This window comes from Miniopterus natalensis, chromosome 11 (genome assembly GCF_054644295.1).
Source record: "Miniopterus natalensis isolate mMinNat1 chromosome 11, mMinNat1.hap1, whole genome shotgun sequence".
NCBI lineage: Eukaryota > Metazoa > Chordata > Mammalia > Chiroptera > Miniopteridae > Miniopterus > Miniopterus natalensis.
In genome coordinates this window covers 39,259,547-39,276,344 of record NC_142091.1, presented here as the reverse complement: position 1 = coordinate 39,276,344, position 16,798 = coordinate 39,259,547, and the positions used below count along the sequence as shown (strand labels likewise).

At 54.2% G+C, this 16,798-nt stretch overlaps 2 protein-coding genes across 3 annotated transcripts in view; one reads left to right on the top strand and one right to left on the bottom strand.

The window, feature by feature from the left end:
* Nucleotides 1-392: 392 nt before the first annotated feature.
* On the top strand, nucleotides 393-6,099 carry RELT (RELT TNF receptor). The gene is made up of 10 exons (XM_016208439.2): nucleotides 393-470; nucleotides 1,443-1,517; nucleotides 1,634-1,800; nucleotides 2,006-2,085; nucleotides 2,771-3,028; nucleotides 4,346-4,426; nucleotides 4,759-4,840; nucleotides 5,014-5,271; nucleotides 5,717-5,915; nucleotides 6,052-6,099. Exons 1-10 carry the CDS (start codon nucleotides 411-413, stop codon nucleotides 6,097-6,099), a joined length of 1,308 nt encoding a protein of 435 aa, XP_016063925.2. The 5' UTR covers nucleotides 393-410.
* A 4,799-nt stretch (nucleotides 6,100-10,898) lies between these two features.
* FAM168A (family with sequence similarity 168 member A) overlaps nucleotides 10,899-16,798 on the bottom strand; it is a 129,605-nt gene continuing 123,705 nt past the window's right edge. For both annotated transcript variants that reach the window (XM_087821668.1, XM_087821669.1), the window contains one exon: nucleotides 10,899-16,358. The gene's annotated coding sequence lies outside the window, so the exon portion shown is untranslated. The remainder of the gene's footprint in view (nucleotides 16,359-16,798) is intronic.

Sequence of the window (16,798 nt, the reverse complement as noted above, 5' to 3'; positions counted from 1 at the left end):
GGCGGGGGGATTGCAAGCTCTCTTATCCCCCATCCTCAGGGATGCAGTCATAGGCTTCCTTCCTCCCAGGCTCCCCTGCCCATGCCCCAGGGCACCTGGCTGTTTATAGAAGGGGAAGGAAGCTGGACCTCCTCTAGGAAGCCTCCTAAGCCTGGCAGATCATCCTGCCTTCCTCCAGCCTGGCTGACCTGGGAGGTGGGCCCCAGACAGGGCACCCCCACCTCTACTCAGGCTTGAGGGCTATAGTGGGGGGGAGGGAGGGAGTGTAGGCCAAGCCTTGTAGATGCTCTACCTGCCCAGCAGCACCTTGCGAATTCCCCATCTAGTGCTGTCCTGGAAGTGGGCCTTTTCTCACCTCCTGCTGAGCCTCCCCTCTGCCTGCCCTAGGCTGGGGACCACAGGGCCTGAGGATGAAGCTGAGGATGAAGCTGAGCCCTCCACCACACTGGCCCCTGTCCTGCTTCCTTGTGGTGAGTTGGGGATGGGACTGTGGTGGGGACAACAGAAGAGCCAAGTCCTGAGCCCTGAGCCAGGCCTTCCAAGGAGGTGGAGTGTAAAGGCTGCTCGGAACGGTGCTGGGATGGGGTTCTCAGCTCTTCCTGTGAGGCAATCTGACCCTGGGAAGTACCTCTTGGCCCACACTCATCCTGGTGCTGGGAGTCAGGTCTGGGACCTGAGGAAGTCCCCAGAACCTCCTGTGTAACATTCCCTCCGCCCTTCAGGCCAGCTGGCTCTACTCTGCACCTCCCACCCCCAAAGCAAAACCAGAGGGCCAGGGGGTCTCCCCACAGCAGGGGGATTCAGGGCAGACAGTTCATACCTGGAAAGGGAAGCAGAGGGAGGTCCCAGTGGAATGAGCTGGGGACACAAATTAAGAAGAACCTTCCCTTGGGATGTTTCACGCTGTGTGGGTGCAGGGATATGAGGCTGACCTTACATCACGGGGAGGCCACGGAGGAGGATGTGGTCCTGGGGACTCAGCTGAGGGCCTAGAATAGGCAGCACCAGCTGCAGATTTGGCCCCAGGGATGAACAGAAGCTGGTTGATGACAGGCCCAGCTGTGGGGGGGGGGGGGGGGAGGTAGCAGGAAGCAGGGCGGAACTTGAGAGGAATTTGGAAGCATTTCCCCCTCATCCTGGAGGATGCAAGGGGTGTGATTCAGAGACCTGAGGGCTTGAGATCCTAATGAGGCCCTGTCTGGGGCTTTCCAGCATTTTCCAAAAGCAGAGTGTCTCTCCCTACCTGAGCAATGGCCATGCAGCAGGTCTGGGATGAGCAGGCTTTACTCTCAGCATGAGGGTGAGGTTAGAGAGGATCCCTGAAGCCTGGAGGTCTTCAGTCCACTCCTAGGGCCTCAGGGAGCTGGTGGTGGATAGACAGCCCTAGAGATGCCATGGCCCAGTGCTTTCTGCTCAGTGTGCCCTGCCCACTGTTCTTCCAGCTGCTGCCCTGGCCTCTGGCTACACCAACATCAATGACCCCTTGGCATTGCCCACCTGGGGAGGAGCCCAATCTGGTGAGCTCACCCTGCCCACCTGCCCTGTCCTGGGAGGATTCTTGAGGGCTGGGGTGGGTTTCCTGGAGACCTCGGGCCTGGCTTCTGGCTTTGTTCTCACCCTTTCCCTCCCACAGGACCCGGGGCAGGGCACATTATGCAGGGCCTGCCCCCTGGGCACCTTCTCAGCCTCGTGGGGCTCTAGCCCATGCCAGTCCCACTCCCGCTGCAGCCTTCAAGGGAGGCTGGAGGCCCAGGCGGGCACAGTGACTCAAGACACCGTATGTGGAGACTGCCAGCCTGGGTGAGCCATGAGGTGGGGTGCGGGGGCTCATGCCGGTTGACGAGGACTCTGGATCCTGGGGCCCCAGCCTCACCCAACCCCTGAGTGGGCCTCAGTCCTCCCATCTGTGAAAGGAGATGGGTAAGGACCAGTGTGGGTGTCCAGTAGAAAGTCTAGTCTCTTTTGAGGAAAGTTCTGGGTCTCACTGATGTCTCCCCCCCTGTAGGTGGTTTGCCCCTTCAAGGGTCCCCCATGTTCCCTGTCAGCCATGCTCCTGGACACCTCTGGGTCCTCGCAGTTGTTATGGTAAGTGGCAGATGGGGCCTAGGACAGATGAGGGTATGTGTGGGAGGGGGTCTGGCGAGCTTGAGCCTAGGAACCACCCCCAGTGTCCATCCAGGCCAGTGGGGTCCTCATTCCCTCAGCTCATAGGAGAGTGCACAGCCAGGGGTGTCTAGCAGGACGTGGTCCATTGTTCCACTGGCTATGTATCCACCCACTTCATTTCTGAGTGGCAGAGACCATCCAGCAGGTGGCCTCACCCCATTAAAGACACCCGTGCAGATGAGTGTGAGCACATGCTTGTGTACACACACACACATACCCTATCAACTAACTCACAGACCAGGTCATGGGGAGGCAGGATCCAGTATCCCTGTGCCCACGCATGCACTCAGGTGCCGAGTGTTCATGCCTCTGACCTAGCACTAGAGGTGACAGGGGGATGAGGTTCTGACCATCTTGAGGCCTGAGGAGGCCTTGCTCAGGCTGACTGATCAGATGGCCAAATAGGAGGGCCTGGGGGTGAGTTGACCTTTGCTTCCCCAACATGGCAGGGAGTGGGCAGCTCTGGGGCAGGGAGTGGGCAGCTCTGGACACATCAGAACCCACACACGCACACGCACACCCCCCAACCCCGGCCCTGGGCCTCTGAGTGTCTGGTTCTCTTTGCCTGTCTTGCCTCCATGCCTCTATCCTCCATCGTGCTCAGATCGGAGATGGCGGACCCGACGTGGTGTGGAGGTGGCAGCAGGGGTCAGCGGCACTGGGGAGACACGGCAGCCTGGGAACAGCACACGGGCAGGCGGACCCGAGGAGACGGCTGCCCAGTATGCAGTTATTGCCATCGTTCCTATCTTCTGCCTCATGGGGCTGCTGGGCATCCTGGTGTGTAACCTGCTCAAGCGGAAGGGCTACCATTGCACTGCCCACAAGGAAGTCGGGCCTGGCTCCGGAGGTGGAGGCAGCGGTGAGGCCTGGTCTGGGGTCCTGGGGAGGCCAGAGGGCACAGGCCAGCCCAGCCCAGCTCAGCTTGGTGGCTGCCTGAGGAATTCTGCTTGGCCCAGAGGGTCTGACAGGGAGAGGCCTGAAGAAGGCAGCTTGGAGGGCTTCCTGGAGGTGCTGCCTGTGGGCCACAGAGGAGATACTGCAAACTGACAAGATGGAAATGATGAGGTGGCCCAAGGAGGCGATGGGGCAGAGCAGAGGCAGAGCAGGTTAAGAGGCTTTAGTGGGATTCCCACTCTGGGTGAGGCCACACCTGGCTGTAGGGATCTGGACTCTTCAGAGCTACAGTTGTGTGTGTGGTCAAGGATCAGACTTTCCTACTCGGTACTCAAAGTGATCTCTGACATCTGGCCTGAAGGGCTGGAAGGGCAGCTGTCCTGGGCAGGTACCAGGAGAGACTTGGGTTTGCAGGCTGTGGTTTGAGTTACGAGTCCTGGAACCAAAGGGAGACGTGTTCCTCCTGCCCTTACCCCAGAGCCCTGGGCCCTTTTCTCCTCCTTACTCCCTACTATACCCTGAAGGCCAGTAGGGCAGGGGCCCTATGGGCACATATATTACCCACAGGAGCCTTGTGCTCAAGTCAAAATTGGAATGTCACCTCTAGTGCCAACTCCCCAGGCTGCCTGGGGCTGGCCAGAGCCCTTCCCAAGTCCTGACACTGGAGTTTGGAGGGGGCAGGAAGTGGGCAGGAATTTTAGGCAAGGAGGAAGGTGGTAATTCAGGCCATCTCGCCTGGACCGCCGTTGTTTTCCTAGCCTAGGACTAACTTTAACTGCTGGCTATTGCCTGGGTACAAGTCCTAGGAGCTGTTTGCTGCTGGCCTGTTTTCATGCTTTTGTGGTTTGGGCCCTAAGCTGGCCAAGGGCCCTCAATTAGTTATGTAGACAGGACAGTGTGCAGGGAGGTAGGTAATAGGCCTGGAATTGGCAGAGTTTTCAGGAGCTGTTTGCAGGAGGGGAGAGGGCAGGCCCCAGAAGAGGCTACCCTCCCCCCCATACACACACACACTCTCTGCAGGGACTGTGGAGTTCAGATGGCCCTGTCGCTGCGAAGCACCTGGGGCTTTGGGGTGCAGGGAGCATTGACGCTGAGTACTGAGGGTGATGATAAGCTTCTTAGAGCTGCGGCCTGGAACAGGTTTATAAACACCCAGGTTTGTAGCCCAGCTCCTAGGAAGGCTTGGTGCGCCCTCTGCTGCCACATCCTGGTGTAGCTCCAGAGCCTGGCGGTCCACCCTCCTCACTTCCCCAGGATCACCGTCCTTCTCTTCTGACCCCAGGGAACAACCCTGCCTACCGGGCTGAGGATGCCAACGAGGACACCATCGGGGCCCTGGTGCGCCTGATCACAGAGAAGAAAGGTGAGGGGAAGGTCTGATCTATCCCTGTGCCAGGAAAGAAGGGTTTCCTCTCAGAGCCTGTGAGGCAGCCTCACGGGTCAGATCCCACCCTGCTCTGCCCTTCTACCAGGTCACCTCCGGCCAGCCTGGCCCTCTCAGACCAGTGTGGCTATGATGCTGCCCTCTTCCCTCCTGTTCTTGCCTGTTGGGGGGGTGGGGGGGGTGGAGGAAAAGGCACATGGCCCAGGCCAGAAGGGGGTGGTGGGTAGGTAGGGGGATTGGTGCTGAGACAGGGTTCCGAGGGGGGTGCCCCTCATGGCCCAGAGCCAGGTTCTGACTTCAGTTGCCCACAGAGAATGCGGCGGCCCTGGAGGAGCTGCTGAAGGAGTATCACAGCAAACAGCTGGTACAAACCGGCCACGGACCTGTGCCCAGGTAAGTGGGCAGGTGGGCAAGGAGGGCCCACACCCAGCTAATCAGCCCATTTCCTGGGGACTCACCACTTGGGTATGCTCCCTTTCCTGTCACCCCAACACCCCTTTACTACCGTCTGTAGTCTTCTGGTCCTAGCCTGCCCTAGTGACCACTGTCACCTGTGCCCTCCGTAGGCTACCGCCTGGACCCCCCAGCATGCCATACATCTGTCCGCATCATCACCACCTCCACACCGTGCAGGGTCTGGCCTCATTCTCTGGCCCCTGCTGCTCCCGTTGTAGCCAGAAGAAGTGGCCCGAGGTGCTGCTGTCCCCCGAAGCTGCAGCTGCCAACACTCCCACTCCCAGACTCCTGCCCAACCCAGCCAGGGCTCCCAAGGCTGGGGCCAAGGCAGGACGCCAGGGCGAGATCACCATTTTGTCTGTGGGCAGGTGAGGTGGGCACAGACGCAACAGGGTCAGGGCGAGACATGACAGCCGGGGCAGGGTGGGGGGGGTGAGGAGGCAGGGACCTAGGTTGAGCCCTGAATACTGCCTGGTGATGGCGCCACCCTTCCTGGCCTCAGTGTGCCTTTCTGGGCAGTGGGGGGTGACCAGGGAGAAGGCAGGTCTGCTTAGCTGTGCTCTCACATGGAGCCCTCAGGCCCCCAGGGCAGGATCCTGGCCACTTATCACACCTGGGGCCCCTCAGGCCAAGGGCCGGTCACCTGCAACCTAGGGTTGGGGATGTTGGGGGCTCATCTGTGGGCAAAGGGGATGTGGGAAGGGCTCAGGCTCTGACCCCTGAACCTGCTGTGTGACCCTGGCAGGTGCTGCCTTCTCTACTTCCGGAGTTCTTCCTTTAATGGGGGGATGATTGAACCACCTCTCTTCACAGGTTCCGCGTGGCCCGAATTCCTGAGCAGCGGACAAATTCATGGGCCTCTGAGGTGAAAACCATCACGGAGGCTGGGCCCTCAGTGGGTGATTTCACTGACTCCCCACAACCTGGCCTCCCCACTGAGCAGCGAGCACTGCTGGGAAGTAGTGGAAACCATACTAAGTGGCCAAAGCCCCCAGCAGAGAAGAAGGCCGAGGTGAGGGGGCCAAAGAAAGTATCTACCTTGACTGCAGATGGGGCAGGGGTGGAGGGGCAGGGGGCCCTGGGAAGGGCCACTTTCCTGGAGCCCAGAAGCCCCCTGACTCTGCTGACTACTCATTCTTGTCCCCCAGGAGAACCGCTATGTGGTCCGGCTGAGTGAGAGCAACCTGGTCATCTGAGGCACCGTCTTGTCGGAAAACACTGCAGCCTTGTCCTGCGAGGTTCTGAAGGCTTCCTGGAGGAGGTAGAGCTGCAGCTGGGCCTGCAAGGATCAAGAAGCAATGGCCTCGCAGAAAAACAGCAAAGGCTAAGGCCTGGAGGTGGGAGTGCCTGCCCCAGTGAGAAGGCCGGCTGGCAGGCGCTGTGTACAGGAGCAAGTTGAAAGCCCCACCCCTGTCCCTACCACCCAGTTCCTTCCCTGCAGGAGGCCCCTGACCCTGTACCCTGGTCAGATCCTAGGAGCCCACAGGATCCTCTGTACCATCAAGCCAGGCCTTGATGGTGGGAGGGGCCCTCTGCTTGGTACCCCTGGCCCCACACCTTGGTAATGAGTCACCTCCTGCCTCTCTCTGTACAGGGCCCTAGAGCAGATGTACCTCCCCCTCCTCTTCCAGCAGGACCTGTAAAGGGAAGGGGCAACAAAGTGCCATGGGCTGAGAGTCTGAGTGCCTTGGTTCTAATCCTGAGCAAGGCCCCAGCCATCACTGAGTCCCATTTTTTCTGACTGTGAAGTCTCAGTGCCCAGGGCCTCTCCAACTCCCTGCAGGCTCTGGGCTGGGTTGTGGGGGAGAGCTTGCCTCCTTGCCACCTCTCCCATTAGTAGCTTTATCTGGCCCCATTTTTGCTGCTTTCAGGGCCTCCACCTTACCTTCAAGGCCCCCATGGGGCTGCCCATCCATGGCTCTGCCTATAGAAGGGGCTTAATGCATGTGCCTGCCTCCTATCCTGCTGTTTTTATTGAAATTGAAAAAACGGACTTTACCTGGGCAGGGCCCAGCCACCCCCAAGATATCAGGAGCTTTGGGGAAGGGGTGTGTGACAGGCTGGAGAGGCACCTCTGACATTGGTGGTTTGTGTCCCTGTGGTGTTGGTGCATCTGTCCCCTAGCGTGGGCAGTGCGGGCAACTGCCCAGCCTGTCTCCACCCTGGCTCAGCAACCTGCTTATTTATGTGGGGCTGTGCAGGCACAGGCCCCCCGCTGTCCCCATTTCTTATTTATTGAAACTTTGCTGTTGTCCTGTCCCTGCGTCTCCACCCTCATCCACTTGTTGAATAAAAGGTGGGACGGTTGTGTCATGAGGAGCTTCTTTTCCCTGTGCCTCTTCCCAGGTGTTTGTCCATTCACTGAATAGTTGTTAGGCACGGTGTGTGGCACAGGCCATCCCTCCCCTCGAGGTGCCTTTTCTTTGGCAGCAGGTGAAGTGGGGCTTGAGGAGGCCCCTCATCCCTTCTGGTTCTCACTGAAGCCCCTAGAGGCAGTGCTATCGGACGGAATAGAGCATGTGCCATGTATGTAATTTAACGTTTTCTAATAGCCACATTTTAAAAATAAACAGGTGAAGTTAATTTTAAATGATATCAATAATGTATTCTATTTAACCCAGTATACATCTAAAACATTTTCATTTCAGTATACAATCAGTATAAAAATTGTAAATGAGCCACTTATATTTTTGTTTTGAAATCTGGTGTTTTACTCTTAAACCATATCCTACTATGAACTCACATTTCAAAGGCTTGCTAGCCACATGTGGCTAGTGGCTCCTGTATTGGACAGCACAGCTCTAGAGAAAGTGGAGCCTGGAAGATGATGCGGTAAGTAAGACGTACTGGGGGCTGCAGAATGCGGAAGGGGAAGCATGTTCCACAGAGAAGTAACAGCATATACAAAGGCCAGCCATCAACAGAAATATGAGGAATTAGAGAGGCTGGAAATAGAACCCTCTTGACAAGTGTGGAGACTGGGGCAGGGGTGGGCATTAGAACGTAGTCATGTGGGTTCTCAGAGGCCATGCGCCTTATTATCCCAGAGACCCCAAGAAGCTTCTAAAGCATGTAGGAAGGAGGAAAAGCATGGTCAGCTTGTCCTTGGTGGGTGGAGGAGCTACAGAAGCATGGGTTCCACAAGGAAGCAGACAACAGGCAAGAGGTGGTGCAGGCCAGGCTGCATGGGTGTGATAGAAACAGATGGGTCCAATAGATTACTAGGACAGAGCCACCAGGGCTTAGTGATGGGATGTAGGTCGAGGGGTTAGGGACAGCTGGGACAGTTGGGTGGGTAAAGAGGAACGGTTCTGGGACAACTGTGGTACAGTCCATGGGTATCCTGAGGCATCTGGATGTGAAGGCCTGGCACTCTCGAGACAGGTCTGAGTTATAAGATACCTGGAAGCACTCAGATGGGCATTTCTACCAGTACTGGACTGGGGGTGCCATGTTTCAGGGAGAGGGCTCAGGACAGACTGCTGGGCTGCTCCAGGGCACTGGCAAGGAGGTGGGAAGGAAAGCAGGAGATGCAGTATCCTGGAAGCCAGGGAAGGGGAATGGGGAACACGGTGGGGCACAAGGCCAGGTGCTGCTGCTGCAGGGGCAGGAAGAATGCAGCGTCCCATGGTGATTAGACAGGGATGTGGAAGGCGTCTTCTCAAGGGAGTGGTGAGAGCAGGGCCAGGCCATAGCTGGTGAGACCTTAGACTCAGGGAGAAAGGGTTTTCAGTTTAATTCTAGGTCTTTTGGTATTTGTTTTTAAGATGGAAGAGGGGGACACATTTAAAAGCTAACAGGAAATAGGCCCAAGGAGAGGCTGAAGCACCAGAAAGCGAAACTTGATGGACATGAGGAAAGGGACTCATGGGAGGCCCAGGCCTGCTGCAGCTGGGAGGAGCTCTCATGCTGGGACTGCAGGAGGCCTTTCTACTGGGCAGAAGCCGTGAAGGGGCCTGGCCTGGCAGCTTTAGAGAAAGCTCTGCCCGGAGGGGAAGCTGGGCAGAAATTCCTTGAGATCCTAGCTCTCCCTACCTCTCCTTTCTACGCCACAGGTTTCTCTTTCTCGGGCTTCTCAGGTGGGCAGGAAAGGAAGGGCACCCCTGAGGAGCCAAGAGACACAGCTTCACCTGCTCTAGGAGAGGGTAAGGAAGGCGACAGAGAGGCTGGACATCAGGAGGAATTCTGTGAGCACCAAAGGTTGTCAAAGTCTGGAACAGGGTGTCCTTTGCGGGGGATTAGCGGGCATCACCAGTGCACCCAAGGAAATGTTCCCTGGGGCTGCCAGAGTGCACTTGGTGTCCTTATTTGCCAGCTGTTAGCTGCATCTCAGGGTTTGGCTTCTCAATGTCTCCTCAGCCAACCAACTCCATTTCACATAGGACTTAGATGACACTGGGCTGAGCACGAGGCACTGCCCTCTTGCCTGGGATGAGGCACATCCAGACACCAGCCAGGGTAGATGGAGACTGGGAATGGGCTTCCCAGGCCAGGTAAGGGACACCCTCACCTTGGTGCCCGGCCTTGGAGTAATAAACACTGCTCCCCTCCAGACACCCAATTAACTGCTTGCTAGAAGGTAAAAAAGTATGGCCCTGGCCTCAGTTTTTTTACCTGTCCTTTGGGGGTGTTGAGGCCAGCTCCCAAGTGGGATGAGGAAATGAGATCAGGGTAGGGGTATGTCTGATGCTCCTAGCCTTCAGGGCCCCCACCCTCACCTGGAAGCTCTCCTGGCTTGTCCCCTCCAAGGCTTGCCCCCTCTAAATCATGGTGACTTTGTCAGCTGTTGAGTTCAAGGTCAGCTCAGGAGCACGCAGGGGTGAGAACTGGAGGACAGGGTGGACCCCTGGGCTGACCATTCCTTACTCCACCCACACCCTTTCCTACACAGGTCAGAATGGTGGGTACTGGGGCCCAGTTCTCTGCCTCCCTACCCGCTCCTGGCCCTCAGCACTGCCACTGTGACCTGGAGCTGAGTTCCTGGAAAATATCCCCTTCCTGCCCTGGAGAACTGCTGTGACATAGCCTGGCATAGCCTGTGGGCAGAGATACCCTCCCCTCCCACACCTGACCGAGCTTCCTGCCACAAGGGAGGGAGGGAGGATGAGTTTCACGTCAGGTGAGCACGGGAGGCAAAGCTGGGGAGGGTGCTAAGGAGGCACAGAGTGTGGCTGGTGGAAAGAGCTAGAGAGTGAGGAGTCCGAGTTATAATTACAGTTCTAATGTGAGCCAGGTCACTTAGCCAATTTGGGTCTGTTTTCTCTCCAGTTGAGGAGGTTGGGTACTTGGAGGCTGGGAGAGCGTAGACTGTGGGGCCAGGCCCTAGACGGAAATGGCGGCAACGATGATCAGGAAGAGAAACCTCGACCTGGACCAGGGCAGTGGCTTTGCTCAGAGGGGAGACGAGAGAGAGATGTTCAGGATGTACAACTGTCAACCCTTGATGAACATTTGGAGGAGACCACATAACTTCCTTGGTTTCCCACCTGATAAATTTACCCTTTAAGCAAGCTCAGGCGTTGCCTCCTCTGGGGTGGGCAGAATGTGCAGTTTGGAGCCTGGAATTTGGAGCCAGACCATGTGTGAATTCCAACTCTGCCCCTCACCAGCTCTGTAACCTTGGTCAAGGTACTTACCCTCCTTAGCTGTCCCTTCCTGAGGACAGGCCTAACAGGGCTCACTTCCCATTGTACTATGAGGATTCTGAAAGTTACCAGGCATAGCACGCGGCACCAGCCATGTATGGTGGGCACATGGTAAACGTCAGCCTTCATCACTCATGGCTTCCCTGCATTCCTGTGTGACACGCCTTCATCCAGGTGCTGATGGCCACTGCCCAGCCCATCAACTGTGAGTGCCAGGGCAGCCCTACTGTGCCTGCAGGGAGATGCAGCATAGGTGCTACATGACTGGTGAGAAGCCCAGGGGACTCACTGGCCCAGGGGGTGGTCTGTGTCCCCTGCCCCAAGAACCACCAGTCTGGTCACCCCAGACCTTTTTTTTTTGGAAACTTTTTTTTAATAGTTATTGAATGTTCTACAGCTTACAGTAAATATCATAGTTACAAATTCTTGGCTTCAATCTTTCAGAATGATCACTATCTGATCTTCAAAACAAAACGAAACAAAAACCCAAAAGAATCCAAAACATCAAAACAAAACCAGATTTACACGTCATATACACAAGCGAGGCCACGGGGCTTTCCAATCTTTGCACTCCAGGTTGTGTTTTGAAAACACCTATAAGTTCTTTGATCAAACTACTTGGAAGACACTGGTCGAAGGTTTATTATTATTATTTTAAATGTTTTTCCTTTTAAAATGTGAATTCCAATAAAATTTAAAAATTAGATTCTAACTGGTAGATTAAAATGAATTAAAAAATACAAAATCATATACAACACTCTCACAGGGATGTTACATGCCATGAGAACAGGTGATATGAAACAGGAGATGGGGACAGGCCCCTGGGCCTTTAAAGGTAATTACAGACAACTCCAAGTCGCTAGAGGCCTGGTCTTACCTCCCCCTGGTGAGGAGAAGCTTGAGTCCCATCCTAGATCCAGACAATCTGGCTGACCCGAGAAGGTGGTCTCTGGGCAGTCCCACTCTTTCCGATTCTCAGGCTGGAGCCTGGAGGTGCTGGTCTTGCTGGGGTCAGGCTCAAAGATGATTTCACCCATTCGACTCCCATGGGCTGGTACTTATCTGCAAAGCTGTTTTATCTATTCTCTCCGGAAAGGAAAATACCCCTCTACCAGGAGCTGGAATGGGTACAGGGTCTCATTGACACACAAGGAGCCGAGGGGCTATGGATGCAGCTGCTGGAAAGAGCTCATTTCCCTTTCAGGCTTTGTGACAGCCTGTCCTAACTCCTGTTGTTTCTCACTTGGCCACTGGGCTGGACTCAACAGCATGCATGATAGAGAATAACCACTGAAGAAATTGAGTGAGTGGGACCCGAATCTGGTTCAGGCAAGGTTGACTATGGAATGTTGAAGCTGGCCTGCCAGACATTTCAGAAATGAGTTATCTAGGAGAGGGGAACATGGACAGGTAAAGGACAGATCCTACAGCCAGTCTGGCTGGCCATAGGAGCCTGAGCTCAGAGGCTCAGGGGTAGAGTCTGATGTTAGCCTGGCTGAGTTTCCTCTACTGTGATCCTGCTTCCCCAGGTGCGTGGGGCCTGGATTCCCCTAGGGCTATATAGCAGCCTGGAGCCTGCTTCCCGCCTACCCACTCCACCACCACACCTGACCCTCTGGATATCCAAGCTTGGCATGCAGCTGGGCACCACATACCCTGTAGTGATGTGGTAGAATGCAGGGTGGAAAAGCGAAACTGCTACACACTTTCAAGTGCAATCAAGGAGAAATGCATGGTGATATCTAAATGATGAGTCTAGTCAGAGTGCTGTGACCAAGACCCATGCCTTCTGGGCCCTCCCTCTCTGGCATGGAGCAGAGCTGAGGAATCTGACATGCAGGGCTCCAGGCCTGGCCAAGCCAGTGCCTCGCTAAGACAGACCAAGTCCTGTCTGCATGATGACACCAGAACTCGGTGACCAAGAGGCCTGTCCTACATTATGCCCCACGACTCACTTCCGAAGGCCACGCAGAATGAAGCCAGCCCCTCCAAAGAAGCATTCCAGACCTCTAGAAGTGAGACACCTCAGACTTGGAACAACTTGGGGGGCCAGAGGTAAGAGCTGGGATACGGAGGAAGGACTGTGTACTATCTCTAGGTCCTGGTCCTCGCCCATGGGGCAGCCCAGCAGCCCATCCCTTCCTCTTGCCTGCCACTCAGACCCAGCCAGTGCCGGCAGAAAGCAGAGGATCGAAAGAGTTCATATGTTGGCTCTCTTATGAGCTCTGTGACCTTTGGCAAGTCTCTTAAGCCTCTGAGACTTAGTTTTAAAATGGGTATTTTGGCAATTAATGTCAAAGTACTTTGTACATGAAAACACTCTAGACAGGTGTGTGTCCTTGTTAAATATTCAGGGAAGGGAATATCACTTTAGGGTCATTGCTAGGAGAGAGAGAGGAGCAGCAGCAACTGTCCTGTCTCATGGGGAAGACATTTAAAATTTTTTTTTTCAAAATGTAGCAGATTGTTTCAGGCTCTCACCACTTGGGGGCACTCCAGCTTCCTAGGCCCCAGGCTAATAAGAGGGAGTCAAATAGAAGTTGGGGGGGCAGTGAAGAGGGTTGGCTGGTGACTAGAACCACCTATAGACCCTTAACGCTGGCCAAGCTATGGTACTGGGGAGAGGCAGTGGAGGGGGTGGAAAGGGGTTTGCACGTGGTGCCAGCACTGCAGCTTACTGTCACATTGGCACATCCCGTCTTCTCTCGCTTGCTGGCCTTCCCACAATGACAGGGCCCTCCCAGCTCTGACTACTGGGCCACCTAGTAGCCTTGGATGATGCCCATAGTACCTCCTGACAGACACCTGTGAGCCTACCAGGTGTGTTCCTCCTACTAAAAGCATATTGCTGCCCCTGCTCTCCCGGCTCAGTCTCTTTGCAATGACTCCCCAAGCCTCGCCAGGCTTGTGGATCTCCATCAAAGAAAGCAAGTGAGGCCAGCTGAACTGGGGCTCCAACACTCATACTGTAAAAGGGGTGCTGGGCCTGGGTTCTTCCAGACCACACCCTTTCTGTGCCTTGTTCATGCCTCAGGGCCTGTCTTTGATCTTGAATTACATACAAGGGCTTAAGAGATGGTGCAGAGCATAGATACTTTGGTCTGCAAGCCTGTGCATGGAGTCAGACTGGAGGGAAAGAGACAGCAGACAGACAAGTCACTTCACTTTTCCAAGTTTCAGTTTCCTCATAAGTCAAATGGGAGGGAGAATCTATTTCATAGGGTTAAATCAGATGGATGGATGTGAAATTGCTTTGTGAACTGCAAGGTACTAGACGTTAGTTTTTACTTACTGGTGCAGAAAGAACAAAAGTAACAAAGTCATTCCTAAGGCTCCTCTTTTTCCCTTCCTCTCTGTGGTTCTACTCCAGCCCATCTAGACGCAGCAGGGTTTGGGAAGCCTGTCAGGATAGCAGCATTCTGCTCACTTTGGGCAAGTTCCCTTTCCTTCCAGAACCAGTTTCCTTGTTTGTCAAGTAGGTATAACAATTCTGACCCTATCTCTCTGTCTCGGGGCCAGTAAATTAAGGGTTGTGACGTGCTCTGAAATCTATGAAGCACCTGACAAATGCAAAGGTTTCCTGTTATTATTATTGTTATTATTTTGGCATTTTCCAAACATGTATGACATAATGTAAAACAATCTTCACCCACCCTTACCAAACCAGAGAGGAGGTATTTGCAAAAAATGGATTAACACTGGGAAACTTTGTTGTTTCAAAATAAAACTTCTTCAGCACCCCAGGACAGACCATTCAGAACAGCTGGATTTCTCCTTACTGGTCCTACAGGTCCCTGGAAGGCCAAGGTGGCCGCAACTCCTGGCTCTGGGCTGAGGATGCTGATGGGCTTCGCCCTCCGGGAAATGGCCAGACAGCCTCTGAGGTCCTTCTGGCCCAAGGGTTCCTGGTCTTTTCCTCCTTTAGGGAGTTATGGGAGGTAGGGGTAGGGATATGTCTAAGTTTGCATGAATTTAAATTGAAAAAGTTATTTAAAAGTCCCAAATTTCATCAATGATCCCACTTTGTACAGTAAAATGTCCCTGCCCCCATTAGAGGGGCTGCTGGCCCAGCCAAGTGCTAGGTGCAGGTGGCAAACCAGGCTCCTGGCTGAAACTAGCGGGGCCTCCTGACCCAGGGACTCCTCTTCTCCCAGGAGATCCCAGGTCCCCTGGGCCTCATCTCTGTCCTCCCCTCCTCTCAGGATAAGGGGCTACTGTCCTAAAAGCACAAACGCTCCTTTTCGGACAGCCCACCTGCTTGTCTCTTAGGAGTGGAGTCAGGTATGGGACAAAAGTTCCAGATGTCTTCACAGAATTTCCAAATGCTGTTTCTTCATTTGTAATTTCTGTTCCTGCCATCTGCCCCCCATGTAACCTCTCCCCAGTCTTCCCCCCTGCCTTTGGAGTCCATGGAGGAAAAGAACAGAAACTAAAACCCAGACAGATACTGTTCCAGGGCTCACCAGATGTGGGCACTGCTGACTTAATTTTTACAAAACCAAGCTAGTCCATCCCTAGCTAAAATTTTGTGGGCAATATGCCCCTAGGTAGGAAGGCTGCATTTAATGCTAATTTACTGCAAGATCTAGGGAAGTCCTTTCCTCTTCTCCAGGCCTCAGCTTCCTCATCTATCAAATAGGGGAATGGATGAGATGATTGCTAAGGTCCCTTCAGTTCCATGAGTCTATGAAATGTTTATTGCTATTGCTTTTCCTTCACTATTCTGACCTTCAGAGCTGCCAGCACCCATCTGGAATGTGGTTCCTCTACTTTGGCCATGAGTGGCAAAAGGTACCAAGAGCCTGGCCTGCCTGCCAACCCCATGGACAGATGGGTGAGCCCTGGCACTGGGAAGGGCAGAAGGAAGGGAGAGAAATGCCATAGGTTTCCACTCTAATCAGGAGGTGGCTCCTCATTAGAGTGGTTCCTTGAGGCCAAGGTCTGGATTACATAGGGCACCTGGCCTTTCAAGGCTTTGGGAGGCTGGGATCCCACCACCCTGCAGCTGCTTGGCAGGTCTGGGGTCAAAATAACCTTCTGAGGAAGTGCCAGGTCAGTTTACATTACTGTGCAAATCAGAGGGTCTAGGCCCAGGCAATCTGGCCAGAGACCTTACAAACCGCAGCCAGCAGGCAAGCACCTCTCTCCCTCTCCCCTCCCACAGTGCTCCCCCCGCCCCCAAGTTCTCCCAAAGAAAGAATCTGGTTTCCCCAGGTTCTCACCTGGGATATTAAGCTGCTATGAACACTCCTACCTAATCAGGGGGTTTTGTTCTTGGTTTGTTGCAATGGTTCTCAGAAGACATTTCATTTCTGTCAGGACATGGTAATGTCCTAAACTAATCTTGCTTGAGATAAATAAAGTAAACAATCCCCCAAAGATGTAGTATGCTCAACAGCTCTGAGTTCCCACCCTAGACCCAAGGGCTACATCTGTTACGCTCTTCAAAAGAAATCATGCCTTGAGCTGAACCACTGCCATAAACCCCACTCTCTACCTGCCACTAGACTGGGATCCCCGGGGAATGGACGCTTGGGGAAGGAAAGAAGAGCAGAGAGGAAGTGCCTGGTCAGTTAGAAGGAGGGGTAGAGCTGGAAGGGCAGTGGCTAAGAGAAGGACAGTGGGGAGAGGCAGATTAGAAAAAGCAGCTTTTACATAAACCAAAAATAAAAATCAAAACCGCTAAAGATGCATAAAGTGACCCTTGCACTTCCGTTGTCTCTTCTTGCAAATAGAGGTGGTGCTGCCAGGGAACTGCTCCAGCACCTGTGTAAGACTTGAGTAGTTGCATACAATGTGTGACTCCAGATCTAGGGACGAAGGGGAAAGCCATTAGTGACAGTGATATTCCCAAGAAGCCAGTGGACCCCTCCCCTTGGGAGCCCTCTGTGCCCCTGGAGGATGTGGAGGGCAAGGGAGCTAACACCCCTGGCATCTGTGATTTACTGGCACTGCCTCAGGAGCTGCTCAGAGCACCGAGGAAGCAGGAGGGGAGGAGGCGAGTTTAGCCCCAGTCAGAGCCAACATCTGACTGAGAAGATTTCAGTTGAAGAATGGTGCCCACAATTAAAAAGTGTGAAGATCGTACTGCAAAGAGTATCGAATTTAGTACTAGAGGACTAGAGTTCAAGTCTCAGCTTCATTTTTACTGGTTGAGGGATGCTGAACTATGTATTTACCTGTACAACAGAGCTGATGATCCTTTTCACAGAGCTACTGTAAGGATTGTAAGATAGCAAGTAAAGTACCT